The sequence below is a fragment of the Carettochelys insculpta genome, chromosome 3 (genome assembly GCF_033958435.1).
Source record: "Carettochelys insculpta isolate YL-2023 chromosome 3, ASM3395843v1, whole genome shotgun sequence".
NCBI classification, from domain to species: Eukaryota; Metazoa; Chordata; order Testudines; family Carettochelyidae; genus Carettochelys; species Carettochelys insculpta.
This window is the reverse complement of record NC_134139.1, coordinates 13,882,377-13,899,554: the sequence shown is the minus strand read 5'-3', so window position 1 is coordinate 13,899,554 and position 17,178 is coordinate 13,882,377. Positions and strand designations below refer to the sequence as shown.

Genomic DNA, 17,178 nt, shown 5'->3' with positions numbered 1-17,178 from the left:
AGTGACTTTAAAAAGTATCACTGGCATGCCGACTGTACATAGAGATCATGAGGTCATATTTTGACATTCCTGTTCGAAAAGGTTGCTGACCCTCTTGTAGTCTAACAATCTTGCATAAGAATTAGAGTTCCTTAAAATTTATTGGTTATCTACCCAGTCTCATTTTCTAGACAGAACTTGCTTGTTATGCAGTTTCTGAGAAACCAGTTCCCTTAGCGTATGTATATAGCATATATGTACACAGACATAGCATGTAAGGGTATGTTCTTTGAGTGATGGTCCATATTGTGGAACCAGAGGTTTTGAGAGTAGTATCCCTTGGTCTGCCTCCTGGTTTCATCCCAGACAGTAAAGGGCAGGATAGACCAACTGTTCCCTCATTTGCAACCTCAGGGTCCAAGTCAAAGCCTCTACCTTTCTTTCATCTCTTGTGGTACATTTTCTAACACACAAAAAAGAGGGCTTTATTCTTGTATGTAGGTAGTAATTTTTATAGTAGTTTTTGTATTACTAGTTGTTTTTAGGATTTTAAGTTTTTGGGGATTTTGTTTTGCTGGTCTCTCTTTCCCCAGTACCAACAGGTAGCTATTGGATTATGTCAAAGATACTAGAGTTCAAGATTCCATTTCCTGTCCTTGCTCATTCTTTATCCACAGCAAGCACTAACACTGCCTTTACTGCTTGTGGGAAGCCAGCATCACATCTAGATGTGTTATCTGCCTCTTTCCTGGCCCGTACACAGAAAAGCTGGCTTCTTCTCATCAAGGAAGACCTCACCGAGTTATCTGGAGGTCATTGTTGGATCCTGGCCAGGGAAAGTCTCCTCCCTCGCCTGTTCATTAACCTTTGCACTTGAGGAGCTCATATCCCACTGCACATCTCATAACAGTCTGATTCCACTGGTACCAATACTATGGACCCTGTTCAGGGCCTGGTCATGAGGCAAGGAAGCATGTGCATAAGCATACCTTTAAGTCTTCTTCAAGGCCCAAGAAGGATGCTGCATACTCTAAGTTCCGGTCATGAGCTGTAGCTGTGTGACCCCTCCCTTTTGAAAGAGCCTGCAAATGCAGCTGATTAGAAATGCAAATGATATGCAGATGTAAATATCTCATGTCTCATTTGCATATTCCTGCATGATCTGGCTTTCGAAAGAGCCACTTTCATAAGCCAGAGCAGCTGTGTGCATGGGGTTCCTTTGAAAGGAAACCCTCCTTTTGAAAGCACTCTTCTATCTGAAAAAAAAACTAGTGCATGTGGCGAATGCATGCACCTGTGCTGAACAGACATGAGCAACCTGTCTCAAAGAGTACCAGTTACAGAAACAGGCAACTCCATTTTTTGGATAGACATCTTTTCTAGAATGGGAGTGTTTTGTGACAGTACAAGACATACTTCCATGTGGCAGGAAAGAATCTGTGAGGTAATCCTATTGAGCCAAGTGGAAATAGTTCACTTCTGAGCTTAGCAGAAGTGTCTTGCCTCTGAGGCTCTGGGCAGTCCTCTCCTCTTGAGCTGTCTCCTGTTCTTGAAGGTGCTGGAACTTGCTCTCAACTCTATCAGAATTCATGTAGTAGCCATTTGTACTTCTCACCCCCACTCTGGAGGGACACAGAGGCTATGGCCACACTAGTCTCCTCCTTTTGGAAGGGGCATGTTAATGAGGAATTTTGGAAGAGGCTAATGAGACACTGACATGAATATGCAGCATCTCATTAGCATAATGGTGGCCGCACACAATTCAAAAGTGCCGATTTTGAAACTCATGCCACCTGTGTAGCTAGGGGCCTTTCGAAAGGACCCCGATTTCGAAAGCCGCTTCCTAAAATCAAATAGGAAGAAGGGGCTTTTGAAATCAGGGGGGTCCTTTCGAAAGGCCCCCAGCTACATGCATGGTGTGCATTTTGAAAGCTGCACTTTTGAGTGTCACACAGTGGCCATTATGCTAATGAGGCGCTGCATATTCATGTCAGCGCCTCATTAGCACCTTCTGAAATCCCTCATTCACATGTTCCTTCTGAAAGGTGAGAGCTAGTGTGGCCACAGTCCTAGTCTTTGCATACGCCAGGATCTGAAAGAATCATCTAGGAACTTCTCATCCTGCTCAACCATGGCTGTTCAGCCTTATCCTCACAACATTCATGAAATCACCCTTTGAGCCTCTGGCCTCCTGCTCCCGGTCTCTTCTCTCCATGAAAGTTGCCTTCCTGGTAGCTTTTACTATAGTGAGAAGTGTAAGTGAATTGGGGGGGCATGGTGGTGGACCACTTGTGACTTTGCAGTCCCTTGTTTTCATGGAAACATATTTTGAATATGAATATGTCTAATTCAGAAATGCCTTATGCCAAATATTGCATGTAACTTAGCATGGAGGAGCTTGTAATCCCCTGAATGTGTATATCCTATTTGTATGCATGTATCATTCCTATATTTGAAGTTAGAAATATGAGGTATAAACCTGTTTATGTACCTTGATGTGCTAGTGAATACCATTATCGGTATTCAAGGAACTTAATGGCCCATTACTGAATACGATGATCTGTGAATAGTCTTGCTTTCCTGGGAGCCTGGACTGTGATTGGTTCTGCCAAGACAAGTGGCAAGGTCACTTGATGCTGGAACTCATTTTGGATATGGTACTTTTCAATGAGGGAAGGGGTGAAAGGGTTGAAGCCGAACACAAAGGATTCCCACCTTGTGCAAATTCTATTTATCGGCATAGAACCAAACAATTCAGGAGCTAGCAGTGACCCGACTCCAAGACACCTCATGCTTACCCCATAGATGATTGCTGGAAACACCTAAGACTGACTAGGGGAAAGGATCAAGCCCAAGCTAGGAGGTTGCCTAGCTTGTGAGAAAAGAAAATTAAAACTATTGTTAGAGTATTAAGCTCAGCTGGTATGTTTTGTTTTATTAAGTAACTTACTTTTATCTGTTTGTTACTTTCAGCCACTTAAACCTTACTTTTTATGTTTAATAAAATATCTTGTTATTATTTCATCCATGTAAATACTTGTTACTGGAAGTGGAGAAAAGAACTGTGTGTATCTTTCATTGATAAGGGGAATGAACAACTTATGAGCTTGTACTGTATAAAACTTTTACGCAGAGACAGATGGATTTATCTGGACTCCTGATTCCACTGGAGCTGAGCCTATGGGTGCTGTATCAGGTCCCTGTGGACTTCCCAGAGCAGAGCTGCTCTCAGTGTCTGTGTTGCTCTGTGGCAGGATGTGACCCAAACTCTGCCTTTGTTGGAGGAGACCAGAGATTCTTGCCCAGAAGAAAAGGGTTGTGAGGTGTCCTGAGGGCAAGTATGCAGACTCAGTGTATGACCAGCCCATCAGGTGACAGTCTCAAGGTGGTCTCTATGACCAAACCTGTCACACCCCCTTTACCACGGTCAATCAGGACAGTATTTCCCTATGTTTGCAACCCAAGTTTCTGCCAAAAGTTGCTTTCCACTTTCACCTCTGCCAACCCAAATGGTGATCTGCCTTCTTTCCAGAGCCATACATCTTAGCAGAGGAATGGCACCTTCACTCCCTAGGCATCCATGGAGCCCTGGTTTTCACCTGCAGAGGATTAGGTCATTTAGGAAGTCTACCAGACTGTTTATTGATATATTGGAAAAGATTAAGGGGCAAGACATCTCCAATCTGCTGATTTCCAAGTGAGCTTATGTTTTATTGATTTATCAGGAGTCTCTACAGTACTTGGTTTCTGAGCCCACTCCATGCATGTGCAAACATCAACTTTGACTGCCCTTCACAATGTGCATCTTCCAGAAATAGTTGTGGCAGTCATGTGGAGTTTGGTACATAGCTTTTCTTCCCATTGCACCTTGGTACAAGACTTTGAGATGGCTGCCTCATTCAGCGTGGCTGTTCCATGGATGTATCATCTTCCTCAGACCCTTTTCCTAACTAGTTATTGCTTATTAATCATCCTCAGCGGAATACCATATGGACCATCACTCAAGGAAGTGGAGGAGGAGGTTACTTGTCTGTAATTGAGAGTTCTTTGAGATGTGTGATCCTTCCCTCCTTCATCTCTGCTTCAGATTTCTTGCCTCACAGAGGTGAAGGAAATGAGAGCAGGTTCGGTCTGTCTTGTCCTTTACCATCTTGGACAAAACCCTGAAGTGGATCAGGGCACATGCATGAGCCAATGGACGGTATGACTCTGAAAATTTTTGGCTCTGGAAGCATGGTTCAGATTTAAACTCAAAGGAATACAAATAGGGACCACATATATGAAAGAACCTCCAGTAACAGGTAAAAATGATGAGAAGTCGTGTGGCATCTTATAGACTAACAGATATTTTAGAGCATAAGCTTTTGTGGGCCAAGACCTGCTTTGTCAGATGCAATGTAGTGGAGGTTCCGGAGACAGGTCTAATTATGCAGGCTCATGAAAAGAAGGGAGTTCCAGTCTAGAGCAAGGCCCGAGTTGAGAAGATAAAATTCAATCAGGGAGGATGTGGCCCACTCCCAGCAGCTAATGTAGAGGTGTCACAAGTAAGTAACCTCCACTCTTAATCACTTTTAACTATTTCACCCTCCTTTCGTGTATGAGATGCAGTAAAGAGGGTCGTTTTTCTGTTTTAGACATGTACAGTAATAATGTGTAACTTGCAGCAGATAAAGTGGATTTGAAGATTTAAAACTCTACCAAAAATTGTAAAAGAATAGCTTTCAGAATAACTGTGAAACATGCTAAACTTCCTACTAGCTGCAGAAATACTATATTTCAGTGATCCCTTATTTCGTACGTGGTAGTGCTTGTCCTGGTCAGTTTTGGGTTGTCAGTTTGGCTAGAAATGTATTCTACTGAAGAAACTTGAACACAGGCCTTACCTGTATGCTAGCGTTTCTTACGTTAATTTTCTACGGGTGCAGCTACGTGTTGTGGATATCAACAGGAGGAGTGTTATTGGTACAACCCTTCCCCCCCTCTTCTGACTTAAATGCTGGACTGAAGAGAGCTGGCCACAATTCTTGGCTTTAGCCAGAGACGACTTGGGTGACCCTGGACAAATCAGTAAATATATTTTGCCTCCATTCCCAGCTTTCACAATGGGGAGAGTACTTCTATTCTCTCCCTTTTGTCTTGTCTGTCCATACTGTAAACTTCTCAAATTGTCCCTTAATCCGTTTGTTCGGCACCTATTAGAATGGGGCCCTGATTTTGTTTGGAGCCTCTAAAAAGCCGCGCTGTAATACGGGTTGAATCTCTCTAATCTGGAACTGTCTCGTCTGTCAGCATCCATAATCCAGCATGATTTTAGTTAGCTGGATGACCACTTAACCATGGGCATGGCCAAGTTTTCCATAGTTCTGTAAAGTTTGTTTACACACACTAGTCCTGGCTCTCAGTGTTCTGTGCTGCTGTTTAGCTGTAATTTGCCTCTTCTCAGAGCCCAGTAAACAGTGGAAGTGTTGGTAATGCTGCTGAACAAAACTGACCTCCCATGGTTCAGCGAATTCTCTTGTTGGGCATCAGTAAGGTCCTGAGAAGGTGCCAGACTAGAGAGTTTCAACCTGCACAGAATAAATGTAGAGCCGTTCCAAGGGCCTTCCTGGGATAGCTGACATGTAACTACTGGTACACTGAGTTGCATATCTTTTGTCTTTTGCAGCATGTCGGTGTGTAATATGTAAAGCCATAAGAGCAAAAAGAGCAAGGTTATGTATAATGCTGCCCAATTTCTTCTGCTGTTTGAACTGTAAATCGTGTAGTTGCTGGTTGCTGTTACATTAAGGATCCAAGCTTATTGTTGCAAAAAGCCATGTTAATGTATTTAATTCTCTAGATTTTAAGAAAACTTAATAGAAAATTGAAAATAGCACAGAGGGAGCAGATTTGAAGTTAACTTCAGGATTTGTACAAAATTCAAACAAAGCTCTCTGACCTATTTAAGATCATTGAACTAGCCTGCACGGAGGACCCGGTCTTGCAATTATTAGTTTAGCTTTAAGACAATGAGACTATCCATATGTTTACAGTTAAGCATATAGAGAAATTTTGCAAGATAGTGACTGGAACATAGCTAGGCATGCATAACTGTGTGGGGCAGAAATTTAGAATGGCTCTTTCAGCTAAAGGAAATTTTTCAACCACACGTACCCATTTTTAAATATTTTTGTATTATTTTAAAATAATTTATAAAGCATGTAGGAGCTTCCAAGTTCAGACATCTTTTAATTTCTTCCCCCCTCAGTGAGGAAAACTGTTTTGTTTCCTTGTTTTGTTCTGCTTTCCAAGAACCCCAAATCAGCTAACCTATTTTGTTGCCAAACTTTTTTTTTAAATATCATATTTTGGGCACATATTGAAAACGGAAAACTGTAAACCTAAAGGCAATTTTTTTCAAATGCAACATGAGTGAATTAAAAGCTAATGAAAACCAGTTTGGAACTTGTACTATAATAGTTCATATGGTGTAATCATTATATTTTTAAATTCTGACAACTCAGTGCAGGTTTTTGTGGGGGAAAAAAAAAAAACCTAAACATACTATTTCTCCTCCTGTTTCCTGCTTAATTTGCAGGCCAATAAGTGTACTTGGGGTGAAGGAATGTATTATAACTTTGAGGCTCCAAGTAAGTTCTAGAAAATCCCTATGAAAATAAAAAGGGTCTAGGGAAATGTAGCATTAAATGTTTGGCACTAATTCTATAACAAGGAAGGAAATCTACAACTGGGGCTCTTACTAAGCAGGAATACGACTTTTTATCAATTATTTATGTTTCTCAAAGTTTGGTTAGCTGATGGATAACAATTCTATATGCAGATAACAGTGAAATTATGTGGGCAAGTAAAGGCATGTGTGGCTGGCTTTATTGGCAAACATTTCTTTCGAAAACCGGTTTAGTGCTGAAGGATGCAAATTTCTCAACAGTGAATGATTAACTCCCAGCTGAAAGCACAAGAATGTTATGTGCTGTATTGGCCCTGCTAATATGCTATACAGGGTTAGGTAACCTTTGTTACTATCACAATAACACTTTACTACCAACCAATCTTCACTTAGCACTGACCAGCCCTGTCTTCAGTTTTTAAATATTTGCTTCTGTGCCACTTTTAAATCAAGGTTCAACAATATGTCTGTGAATATCAGACATTTTTTACTTTGCCAAATCAAAATAAACCGAACAAGGTTCTGATTTCTAAAAGGAGAACTCTAAATTCTTCCATATTGAATTGTAATGACTAGCTAGGTATTTGTATGTGGTTGTATTGTACAGTATTTTTACAGTATTTTAACTCCAGTTAAATTATGTGGTGTAAAAAGGTTTTTTTAATTGTTTGCAGATGGTCCAGTGACCAATGTTGTAATGACTAGTAAATGAAACTGTTCTTTAGACGGAAGAGGTGTCAACCAGTTTTAGTAATTTGAAACAACACAATCTATTTTATTTCAATGTGAAACGCCACTGGGTGGTGGATGAGGGGAAGCACATTTTTGTGTAATGCATATTGCATTAAGGGTCCAGTTCTGGCAGGCACCGAGCATCTCCTGGCATGTTACTGAACTTTCAACTCCCATTTTAGTTAGTCGTTAAGGATGCTGCATTGTTGACAGAATCAATATCAATGAGGTAAACGCGATTGTCAGATATTCACGGGGAACTTTTATTTAAGGTAATGTGGTCACATTGATCTAACAGCAAAATTTGAGCATAGTTGTGCTACCCATTTTCTGACACTTCATTTTTTGAGGGCTTTGCAAAACTACGTAACAGTTACATTTTAAAATATGACCATTATTTTTCTAAATTTTCAATCCTAGACTCTAAAAATTTTGAAAGTAAGTCAATTAGCATGTGCAGAAAGCAGACATGCAAACACATCATTTACATTGCAAAATGGGGCTTTACCTGGTGCATATTCAAAAATTTACTGTTTCGAGTAAATCCGTCCTGTCAGTGATTCACAATACGGGCAGTTTAAAAACATAGTAAAGCAACTTGGAAATGTTGTTATATATTGAATGATTTGTTACAACACCAGCTGTGCCTTAACTGTGCTAGTGCTAGCATTAACTCTGTCCCCAGCAAATGCCACTTTCTGTTAGTCACATAAAAATGAGATGCACCGACAGTACATTTGTAAAGTATTGTTGCTTTTGTCAGATTAAAGTCACTTGTCCTGCAGCTTGATATTTTACAGCACCACCCAGGGCGCTATAATCATGCGGAACTGGGTTTGACTGCTGTGTTCCACTGAATTATAACATTATAGCATTTTGAATTGCTCTAGCTAAGAGGAGCGTCAGTGGTTTCATTTAGACAATAACATCCCCCCCCCAAAAAAAAAAATCAGAATTTCATACCTGCAGGGGAATAGTAGGAAAATATTCCTTTCAAACCAAAAAAAAATGGCACTGTAGACAAAAAGTTTTAACATTTTCCCATAAGCATGCATAGTACATAACTGGACTTTCTGCAGTAGTTCAGAGTTCTCAGCCTGCTTAGTACTACATCAAACACATCATTAAAAAGCAGTTCATCCTTTTATTAACGCTACAGAAACTATTGAACTGCAAAGTAAGGCTTTCATTTTACAACATGCACACAATCTTCTGCAGACCACTCCAGATCCAATACCAGTGCTTTCTTGCTTAGTGCAGGCACCTAATATTTTGACCTTGGCAAGGAATGTCCCCACAGACATTGTGTTGTCTCCATCCCTCCCCAAAGGAGATTGTCAGAGGGAAGGCACTAATCTCTGTCTCCTGTGCCAAAGAAATAGGGCATTGCTCAAATGGGGGAGGACTGAGATCTTCAACACCATCTACTAGCAGAACATTGGATATAGGAGATAGTATGTCAGTGTGGCTCCCTGACACCAACCTCAGCTTCTTCCCTGTGAGCCTACAGGAGCGTCCATGCTGAGATGCTAACATCCTCAATGCAGAAACTGCTGGATTGTGAGAACCACTTGGTGCTGATAGCCCTTGAAACTCCTCAGCTTTCCTTGCTCAGGTACCTTCACACAAAGGAAAGATAAATGGTTACTAAACTGTTCTATGACTGTCGTTCTTCAAGAAATGTTGCACGTGTCCATTCTATGACCCACTGTCTTTCCCTTCCGAGTCAAAGTCCCTAGCAGTAAGAAGAAATTAAGGAGGATTGGGGGCAGCTCTGCTATTTATATCATTGCACTGGAGCACAAGAGTGCTAAAGATGCATGCTCTGTCCTGACAAGAGGCCCTAATGGAGAAATTTCTGAGTATTGTTTCCTGGGCATGCACACACCTGATGTGGATTAGACTTATGCAACATACCTCAAAGGAAAGTTAGAGAACATATTAAGTCAATTCTTGTAAGACAAATGCTGACAGAGTATCTGAATACATTGAATGATTTAATTATATTGGCAGCCAATTATGTTGAATAGGAATTAGCAACCAATTATGATGAATTGAACGGAGAGGTGGAGGAGTTGGTAACTTTGAGGGTTTAGATATTATCAATGACTTTGCACAACATTTACCACATTTGAGCCTGAAGTCTGAATGGGACTATAGACGCTACTCATTGTGAACCAATGTTGAAACTTAAGAGCGTGCTGTATGGTGGGGCAGTGTTCCCTATGGCAGTAATTTCTAAGGTGTAATAAAGTGTTACGCTTTAATTGGTTGTTGTTGGTCATCTTGGTGCACACTTAAGGTTCCCTAACATACATTAGTATAGTGCTGTTTGGAATAGCATCACATTAAAGCATGCTCCATATAGATTCCTCTGGGCAGGGATGAAAGTTGGCAGACTTAAGGTGGTGTAGCCTAAGTGTCGCTTGAACACTGCGTTTCTCAACTTTGTATCACCGGTGTATTTTATTGCAATCATAAAACTTTCCTGTAAGGGGACCAAAATTCCACATTTCTTGGTTTCCCAGCACAGCTTTCCTTTTCTGGAAGGTACCTTCGAGAGCTTGCCACCTTAACTACATGTTACTGAAGCTTTTTGTTTTTTTGTGGGAGTCGGGGGTGGAACAGGTTGTCAGCAGTGTGAGAATAATCACAAATGAGAATAAACTTAATAATTTAAGAATTCCCTGACTTCTTGGAGTAAATGTAGTTCGATCAAATATCAGTTTGGTTTAGCCTGTGTGGTCTCCTCAGGTGTGACAATCCTTCTTAAGCCACAGGATACTGTGTGTCACAATTTGAGATGACCTTGTCCCAACTGAAATTGATGGCTCAACTTTAATTTCATGGGGAAGAGAATTGGGCCTCTGAGCACCTGCAACTTCCACTGAAATCCAATGGTCTTCAGGATCAACACTTTGAAATCAAACTATTTCATTACTAAAAACATTTATATTAAAGGCTGGGTCTAATTACTTTTTTAAATATATTCTGTGGCAGTAAATAAGAGCTTCGTGATTGTGCACCAGACAGTCAAGCAAGAAGATACAAAATGACCTTGAGAAGCTGTTCAAAACTTTTCAGTCAAGTGTTTTTATATATGTTCTTATCCCTTAATCTGGTTGTATTTCCATTCTGAAGAAGAAAATGAATATTCAGCCATTTATGCTAAACCTGCCTTGGCAGTTCCAGGTAGACAAGGGAGACCCTAAGTCTGCCTGACCTGTTAAGTGAGTACAATGTTTAGTCATCAGAAATACTGGCAGTTATTACATTTATATAAAACCATTATCATTATCATGACTTGGCTTTTTTGCCCTTGGTGGCAAGTTTTAGGGGGAGGCGGGGAAGGCAAATTATAAAAACATCCTTTTGTAAGTAACAACTCCATCCCTCCCAATTTTACATAGGCTCACCTTTTCTGGCCAGTGAAGATGGTGTACTCGGAGGAGTGATAGTTCTTCGATCTTGCAGATGTTCTGCAGACCCTGGTTCTTTACAAGAAAAGCAGACTCTACTAGGTAAGAAGATCTTGTATAGTTTTCTTGTGACCAGGAGGAGCTAAACTTACAAATCGAGGAAGGGGTGAAATAAAAATCATGTACTACTGTCAACTGAAAGTCATAAGTAGGTCCATTTAGCATAAAAGATACACTTCTACCACTGAAATACAGGAATGCTCAGGCGGAGGGACAGAATGGAAGTTGTAAATATTCTATTTTCAAAAGTAGAGGCGAGACTGTGTCTCTTAAATTGTCATTTTGAACTTAAATATGATCTGTATTGGTTTATGGAGCCAGAGCCAGTTTTAGACAGTGTGTAGATAATAGTCACATTTTCATTTTAGTTGCTCGGATTATTTATTTATAACATTTTAAACACTTTCTCCCAATATAGAGCATCACATTTCTGGTCAAGAAAGATCTATGGGTGTACATCTGCAGTTAAAAGCTGCTTAGTGCAATGTATGCCAAGATGTGCTACGTAAGAATGTTTACTTCTTCATTCTTGGAGACCAAAATGTGTTTGATCAGGGGTCAGCAACCTGAGGCTCCTTAAGGAGCCACTTGTGGCTCCAGATGCTGCTGCCTCTGACTCCTCTTGTGGCTACCTGCCCTGCTGTGGCTGAAATGGTGCAACTAAATTTAAATGCTTTAACAGCTGGCAGGGGAGGGATATGGCTGTTAAACCAATTAATTCTAGTTCCATTATTTCAGTGGTGGCAGGGCAGGGAGCCAGCTGTCCTGCAGGTGCGGGAAGTGAACGGGAGAGTGGGGGAGAAGTGTGGCTGAGTCTGCCCCTGCTGCAGCTGTGCAGCCACTCTCAGAAGGTCAGGGTGGGGGGAGGCGACAACCATGGAGGTGCAGCAGCAGCATGTGGAGCTCATCATCTGAGGCAGGTTAGTCCTGGGGATGGGGGAGTGGGTTTGGGGCTGATACAGGTTAAACCTGGGGAAGGAGAGGCAGGTTTGGGGCTGATACGGGTTAAACCGGAGGAAGGTGGGACAGGTTTGAGAGTGAGAGGGGTTAAACCGGGGTATGAGGGGTGGGTTTGCAGGAGGCAGGGTAATGCTTGGTGTTAGGAGGGTGGATTTGGGGGCTGAGGCAGGTAAAGCTTGGAGATGGAGGTAACAGCTTTCTAACTGGTACAAATCATGGTGTGTTCTCTGTTCTTAAAATAGGGTGACAAAAAGTACGGCTTGACACTATTTATTAAGGACTGTCTCATACTCACATGCATCGCAGCTCTTGAAGTATTGAGTATGTAACTGAGTTTGAAAAAATTGACTCTTCTAGCTATTTTGGTTGCAGACCCCTTTGTATGATGACTTGGAACATGAACTTGAAATCTGGCAATTTGGCAGAGAGTCATTATTAGAGAGTCAGAAATTCCTTTTGCTGTTCCTATGAAAATCCATCCTCATAAGCCACAGAACTGACATTTACACAGTTTTTGTTTTTCTTTTAACAAAAAAAAAAAAAAGGTAAAGAGGAGCAGGTACTCAAACAGCTCCCTGCCCCTCCCCACCCAGTCTTACAGCTGGAGCTTCTGAGGTGCCAGTACTCAGTACCAGCAAGTACCAGCACAAAAAACGCACTGCAAATACATGCTTGCTCCTGAAATGCCTAACTACTCAGTCTGCTTTGTGAACTTCACACCTGCTGTGCCCCCAGGCTGATGTCACACAGACAAGATGAGTCATTCTCTTTCTGCTATTACTGCATTTCTCCCATCAAAAACTCATTTGAGTAGGGGAATTTGCACTGGTCTTGGTACCATGAGCTAATTCACTTTAAACTAATTGGGAAAATAAACAAAAATAGGTGTGCAGCTAGAGTCCTTGATTACAAAAGGACAAACTTGAAAAAAATTAAGGGAATTATTTAGAGAAGTCAATTGAACTCAAGAACTCAAGGATCTGAATATGGAGGAGGCTTGGAATTAGTTAGAGGGGGAACATGTGCCTGGAAGAATTCAGACCAAACTGGATGAGTGAGTATCTCAAACAGGCTATTAAAAGAAAGCAAAAGTCTCTAAGGAATGGAAGAAGAGAAGGATCAACAGGGTGTGTGCTACCTCTTGGAGCTTAGAAAGTGTAAGGGAAAAGTGAGAACCTCCCAAAGCCAAAGAGAATTGGAAAGGAAACTAAAACTAATGGTAAACGATTCTATAGTCATATGGATAAAAAGAAAGAAGTGGAGCCACCTAAACACTGAAGATGGAGTGGAGATTAAAGATAGTCAAGGCATAACCAGCCTCCCAATGATTCAAACGGGAACTTCCTGTTGCAAACATGAGCAGTTTGTTTTTTTAACTGTCCATCTTCTCTGTTCATCCTTGTAGTCCTTGTCTCCAGCCACCATTTTGATTTTCTGCCTGTAACACATCATAGGCCTTCCCACAGCTTCTCCTGAACAATATCCCGACATTCTGTTCTTCAAATCTGGGAAAGGAACAGAGAGCAGGCCTTCACCACAAATTTACATCCGTGCGGCTGTAGCACTTGTAGTGAAGATGCTCTAAACTGAGCAGAGAGCTCTGCTGTTGGCTTAATGACTCCACATCTGTGAGAACAGTATTTGTTCTCCCACTGAGATAGTGCTGTTTATGCCAGAGCTTAGGCTGATATAAGTATATCACTCAGGAGTGTGGATTATTCACACCACAAACAACATATTTTTACCAAACTAATTTTGTAGGGCTAAGAGGTGCTAAATACGAAGTTGAAAAGAGAATTTAACATAAATAGCACACAGCTGCAAGGGAACCTGTACAACTTGCTCAGAAGATGAGTCTGGTAGCTTTCATTCATCACTTTGGTAGATGCTGAGTATCAGAGAGGTAGCCGTGTTAGTCTGTATCTTCAAAAACAACAAGAAGTCCTGTGGCACCTTTATAGAGTAACAGATATTTTGGAGCATAAGATTTTGAGGGCAAAGACCCGCTTTGTCAAATTCAGCTGACGAAGCGGGTCTTTGCCCACGAAAGCTTATGCTCCAAAATATGTTAGTTTGTAAGATACCACAGGACTTCTCGTTGTTTTTGATAGATGCTAAAATTCTTAATTTAAATCTAGTTTGTTTATTGTTACAACAGTCCATAACCCACTAAATTCCCTTTCTGGCCTGGGAGTACTGTGGTAATAACAAGCCACTTCACCTTGAATACACCCTGAGCAACACAAGTTTCATTGGCATATTAATGGTCATGTGCAGAGGGCTGTGCTGGCAAGAGAACCTTCCCTCCATCACCATAGAACAGCTACATGAGGGATCGTACAGCAACACAGCTGCCTCTGTACGCTGTCTAGTACAGGCATAGTCTTAGTACTTTTCCCAGACCTGAAGAGCTCTGTGCGGTTTGAACACTTGTTTCTCTCACCAAGAGCATCCCAGAATCAGAGGATTAGAAGGGATAATGAGGTACTCAGAGAAGTTGGTCCCATAGAAGATATTATCTCATCCATGAATGCTCCAAGATATTTGTTGTCATCTAATAGTCTTCAGCCGGCCAAAGAGGTCTCACTTTCGTAACAGCGGAACACACTTCCCTTATCACATTTTCCAAGCCTTGCTATCCCAGGAAACCAGAGATCCACGAATGAATCCTTGCAGTTCTTCTGGCACTGTATTGGATGTAGAGGAACAGTGGAACATACAGGGACATGGGGAGGGTTTTTTGAGGGGAGGAGGGCCTTTTCGCACATAATAGTTCCTTAGTGTTGATATTATTCGTGGACAGCTATTGAATGAATAGGAGGCATTTTTCTTAATTTTTACCATTTTAATGTATTTATAGCCCAGTTTTCCCAATGACTTATCATCCCTCCCAGTGATATCAGTGGTACCTCTGTAGGTTCAGAACCCTCGATAATCAGGCCACTTGTTATTTAATCATTAAAAAGTCAAAGCTGTTAAAATACTGTGTAATTTGCAAGTCAAGCTTGAACAGTGCTGAACTTATGCAAGGACTCGTAAGTGCAGTTTACTCTTCACAACACAAATACCGAGGGAATTAATAGTAGGATTATATGCAGTTTGTAAGAACTTGGCATACTTCACATTACAAGTCAGTAATGCCAAGCAATCATACACTCCCTGGTCATGTGTGTCTAGTGGCAATTTATATCTGTAGCTCACTTTGTATCAAGATGAGCATGTAGCCTTAGATTTGTATTAAGAATATTTTGCCCTCTGCGTATCTAATTATCTGCAATATTAACTGAGTTGTTATGAACACATTGACTGACAACTATACATTGTAGAGTTTGTCTGCTTGATCAAATCTCATCCTAAATGGTAAGATACAGGACCACAAAATTCACTGTACAGCTTCCTTTTAGTATAACTTAAAGCAACATGAGGGTTTGGTTGTGCCAGGAAACCAGGATGTGCCTGGAATGGGCTTTCTTATCATAAAACCAAACAGAAAAGGGAGAAATCACTAAATCAAGTACAGACCTCAAAATTCACAAAACTGGGTGAATGTTGAAAGTGTCTGAACAAAGATGAGCCAGAAAAACAGGATGAACGTGAAATAGGATTGCTTCCCAATAAACCAGGCGTGGCCAACCTCTATTCATTGGGTCCGCATGGCAATTTTTTCATGTGTTCCAGGGGCCGAACACAAAAATAGCCCCAAAACTGCCGCTCCCATCCCCAGACTTATCACCTCTCAGCCCCAAACCACTTCTTCTCGCCCCCAAGCTTAACCTCTCTCAGCCCCAAACTGTCCCTCACCTACCTTACATAGGAGCTCCGTGCGCTGCCCCGCTACACCTCCGCCAGGCCTCCATTGCCTCCTCAGCATGGCTCCCCTCAGCCCTACTACTCCCTTCCCCCATGTGCAGCCCTGCTGCACTGAGATAATGGAACTCAATTTAATTGGTATAACGGACGGATCCCTCCTGCTGGCTGTTAAATCAATTAAATTGAGTTCCATTATTCCAGGGCAGCGGGGCAGGGAGCTGGAGTAGGAGTCAGTGCAGCAGCATCCAGAGCCACATGCAGCTCCAGAGCCGCAGGTTGCCAACCCCACGTCCCACAGCCAGTTTTCAAAATGGTGCTGCTGCTGGCTCCATGGGCTGGATTCTGGCCCACGGGCCATGTGTTGGCCACTCCTTCAATAAAACTTACAGAAAAAAGATAAAATGGAGAATGAACGCTTTGTTTTGACACAGCTAAATCAGTGCTTAAGATATGAAAACTCCTCCCTCTCCCCATCTTGTCCAAGCAAGTGTGGAGTAAATTTGCTGGTACTAAATAATCACTTTGGCTGTCTGCAATTTTAAATAAATCTTAATGTAATACCATCACAGGGCACTGATGTATCTTGCTTTTGTAAGTCTGTGTTTCAGGATATAGGGTTAAGGTATGTAGGCTTACCTCAGGAAAGTTCTTTAAAATGATATAGGGGAAAAATGAATATACTTGAATTTCTCAAGTCCAGGTCAAAGATTCTTCCAAAGAAGTTTTCCTATTGTAATATTTCAGAGTTCTATCAATGGAGGTAAGGCTCTTGGGAATTTTTGAACCAGAGTTTTAAGCTGCGTGATTCAAATAACATTGTTCAGTATAAATCAGTGAGCATAGACAGTACATCCCCTTTTAGGTAGTGCTTCTGCAAACACTTACGTACATTTTTCACTTCATTACTGTGAATAGTCACATGTGTAAGTTAGAAGAATGAAAGCTGTATTATGTAGGAGATAGCTCTAAGACAGATTTTCCTTCAGGCTTTAAAATTCCATCAGTCCCAGGCTGAGAGTTAGTCCTGCCTCACTTAAGAGAGTAGCCTCTTTGTCTTTAAAAATGTTTCCTGTGCCAAGGGAGGGCTCCTTTTACACTGGGATGAATTTCACTTTAACTATAGTTTTTGCTGAAAGAGGTGCAAAATCCAGTAAACTGTAACTGTTCTGTATTGATTAATTCAGTGATTCATCAAATGGTTTGATTTATTTCTATTGAAGGAAAATCCATTTGGTGCTGTAGAGAAATGGCTTTGGAAATGGCTTTGCTGTATGGCATGTAGCTCCCCTGTGGGTGTGTGTATGTTTAAATGTGTACACATTTAGTCTTCAATGGAGAATAAATTATGATGCCCATTATAACAGATTCATTGGGATGTTTATATGCACTCTCTGTCCTTGGAGGTGGCAACAAATCGTTGTTTTAGAAATGACATGTCACATGCTGGATATTCTCCTAAGCTATTTTGTTAGAACTGTTTTTTTAAAGAGCTGCAGTAAACATACAAGGGAGGTTGAGGATTTTTGTTTTTAATGAACAGTGTTATTAACA

At 41.2% G+C, this 17,178-nt stretch overlaps 1 protein-coding gene across 3 annotated transcripts in view; it reads left to right on the top strand.

The window, feature by feature from the left end:
• The window catches only part of TASP1 (taspase 1), a 167,344-nt gene that overhangs the window by 127,155 nt on the left and 23,011 nt on the right, over positions 1–17,178 (top strand). For all 3 annotated transcript variants that reach the window (XM_074989366.1, XM_074989365.1, XM_074989363.1), the window contains one exon: positions 10,789–10,899. In XM_074989366.1, the coding sequence (XP_074845467.1) occupies positions 10,789–10,899 (111 nt within the window). The remainder of the gene's footprint in view (positions 1–10,788; positions 10,900–17,178) is intronic.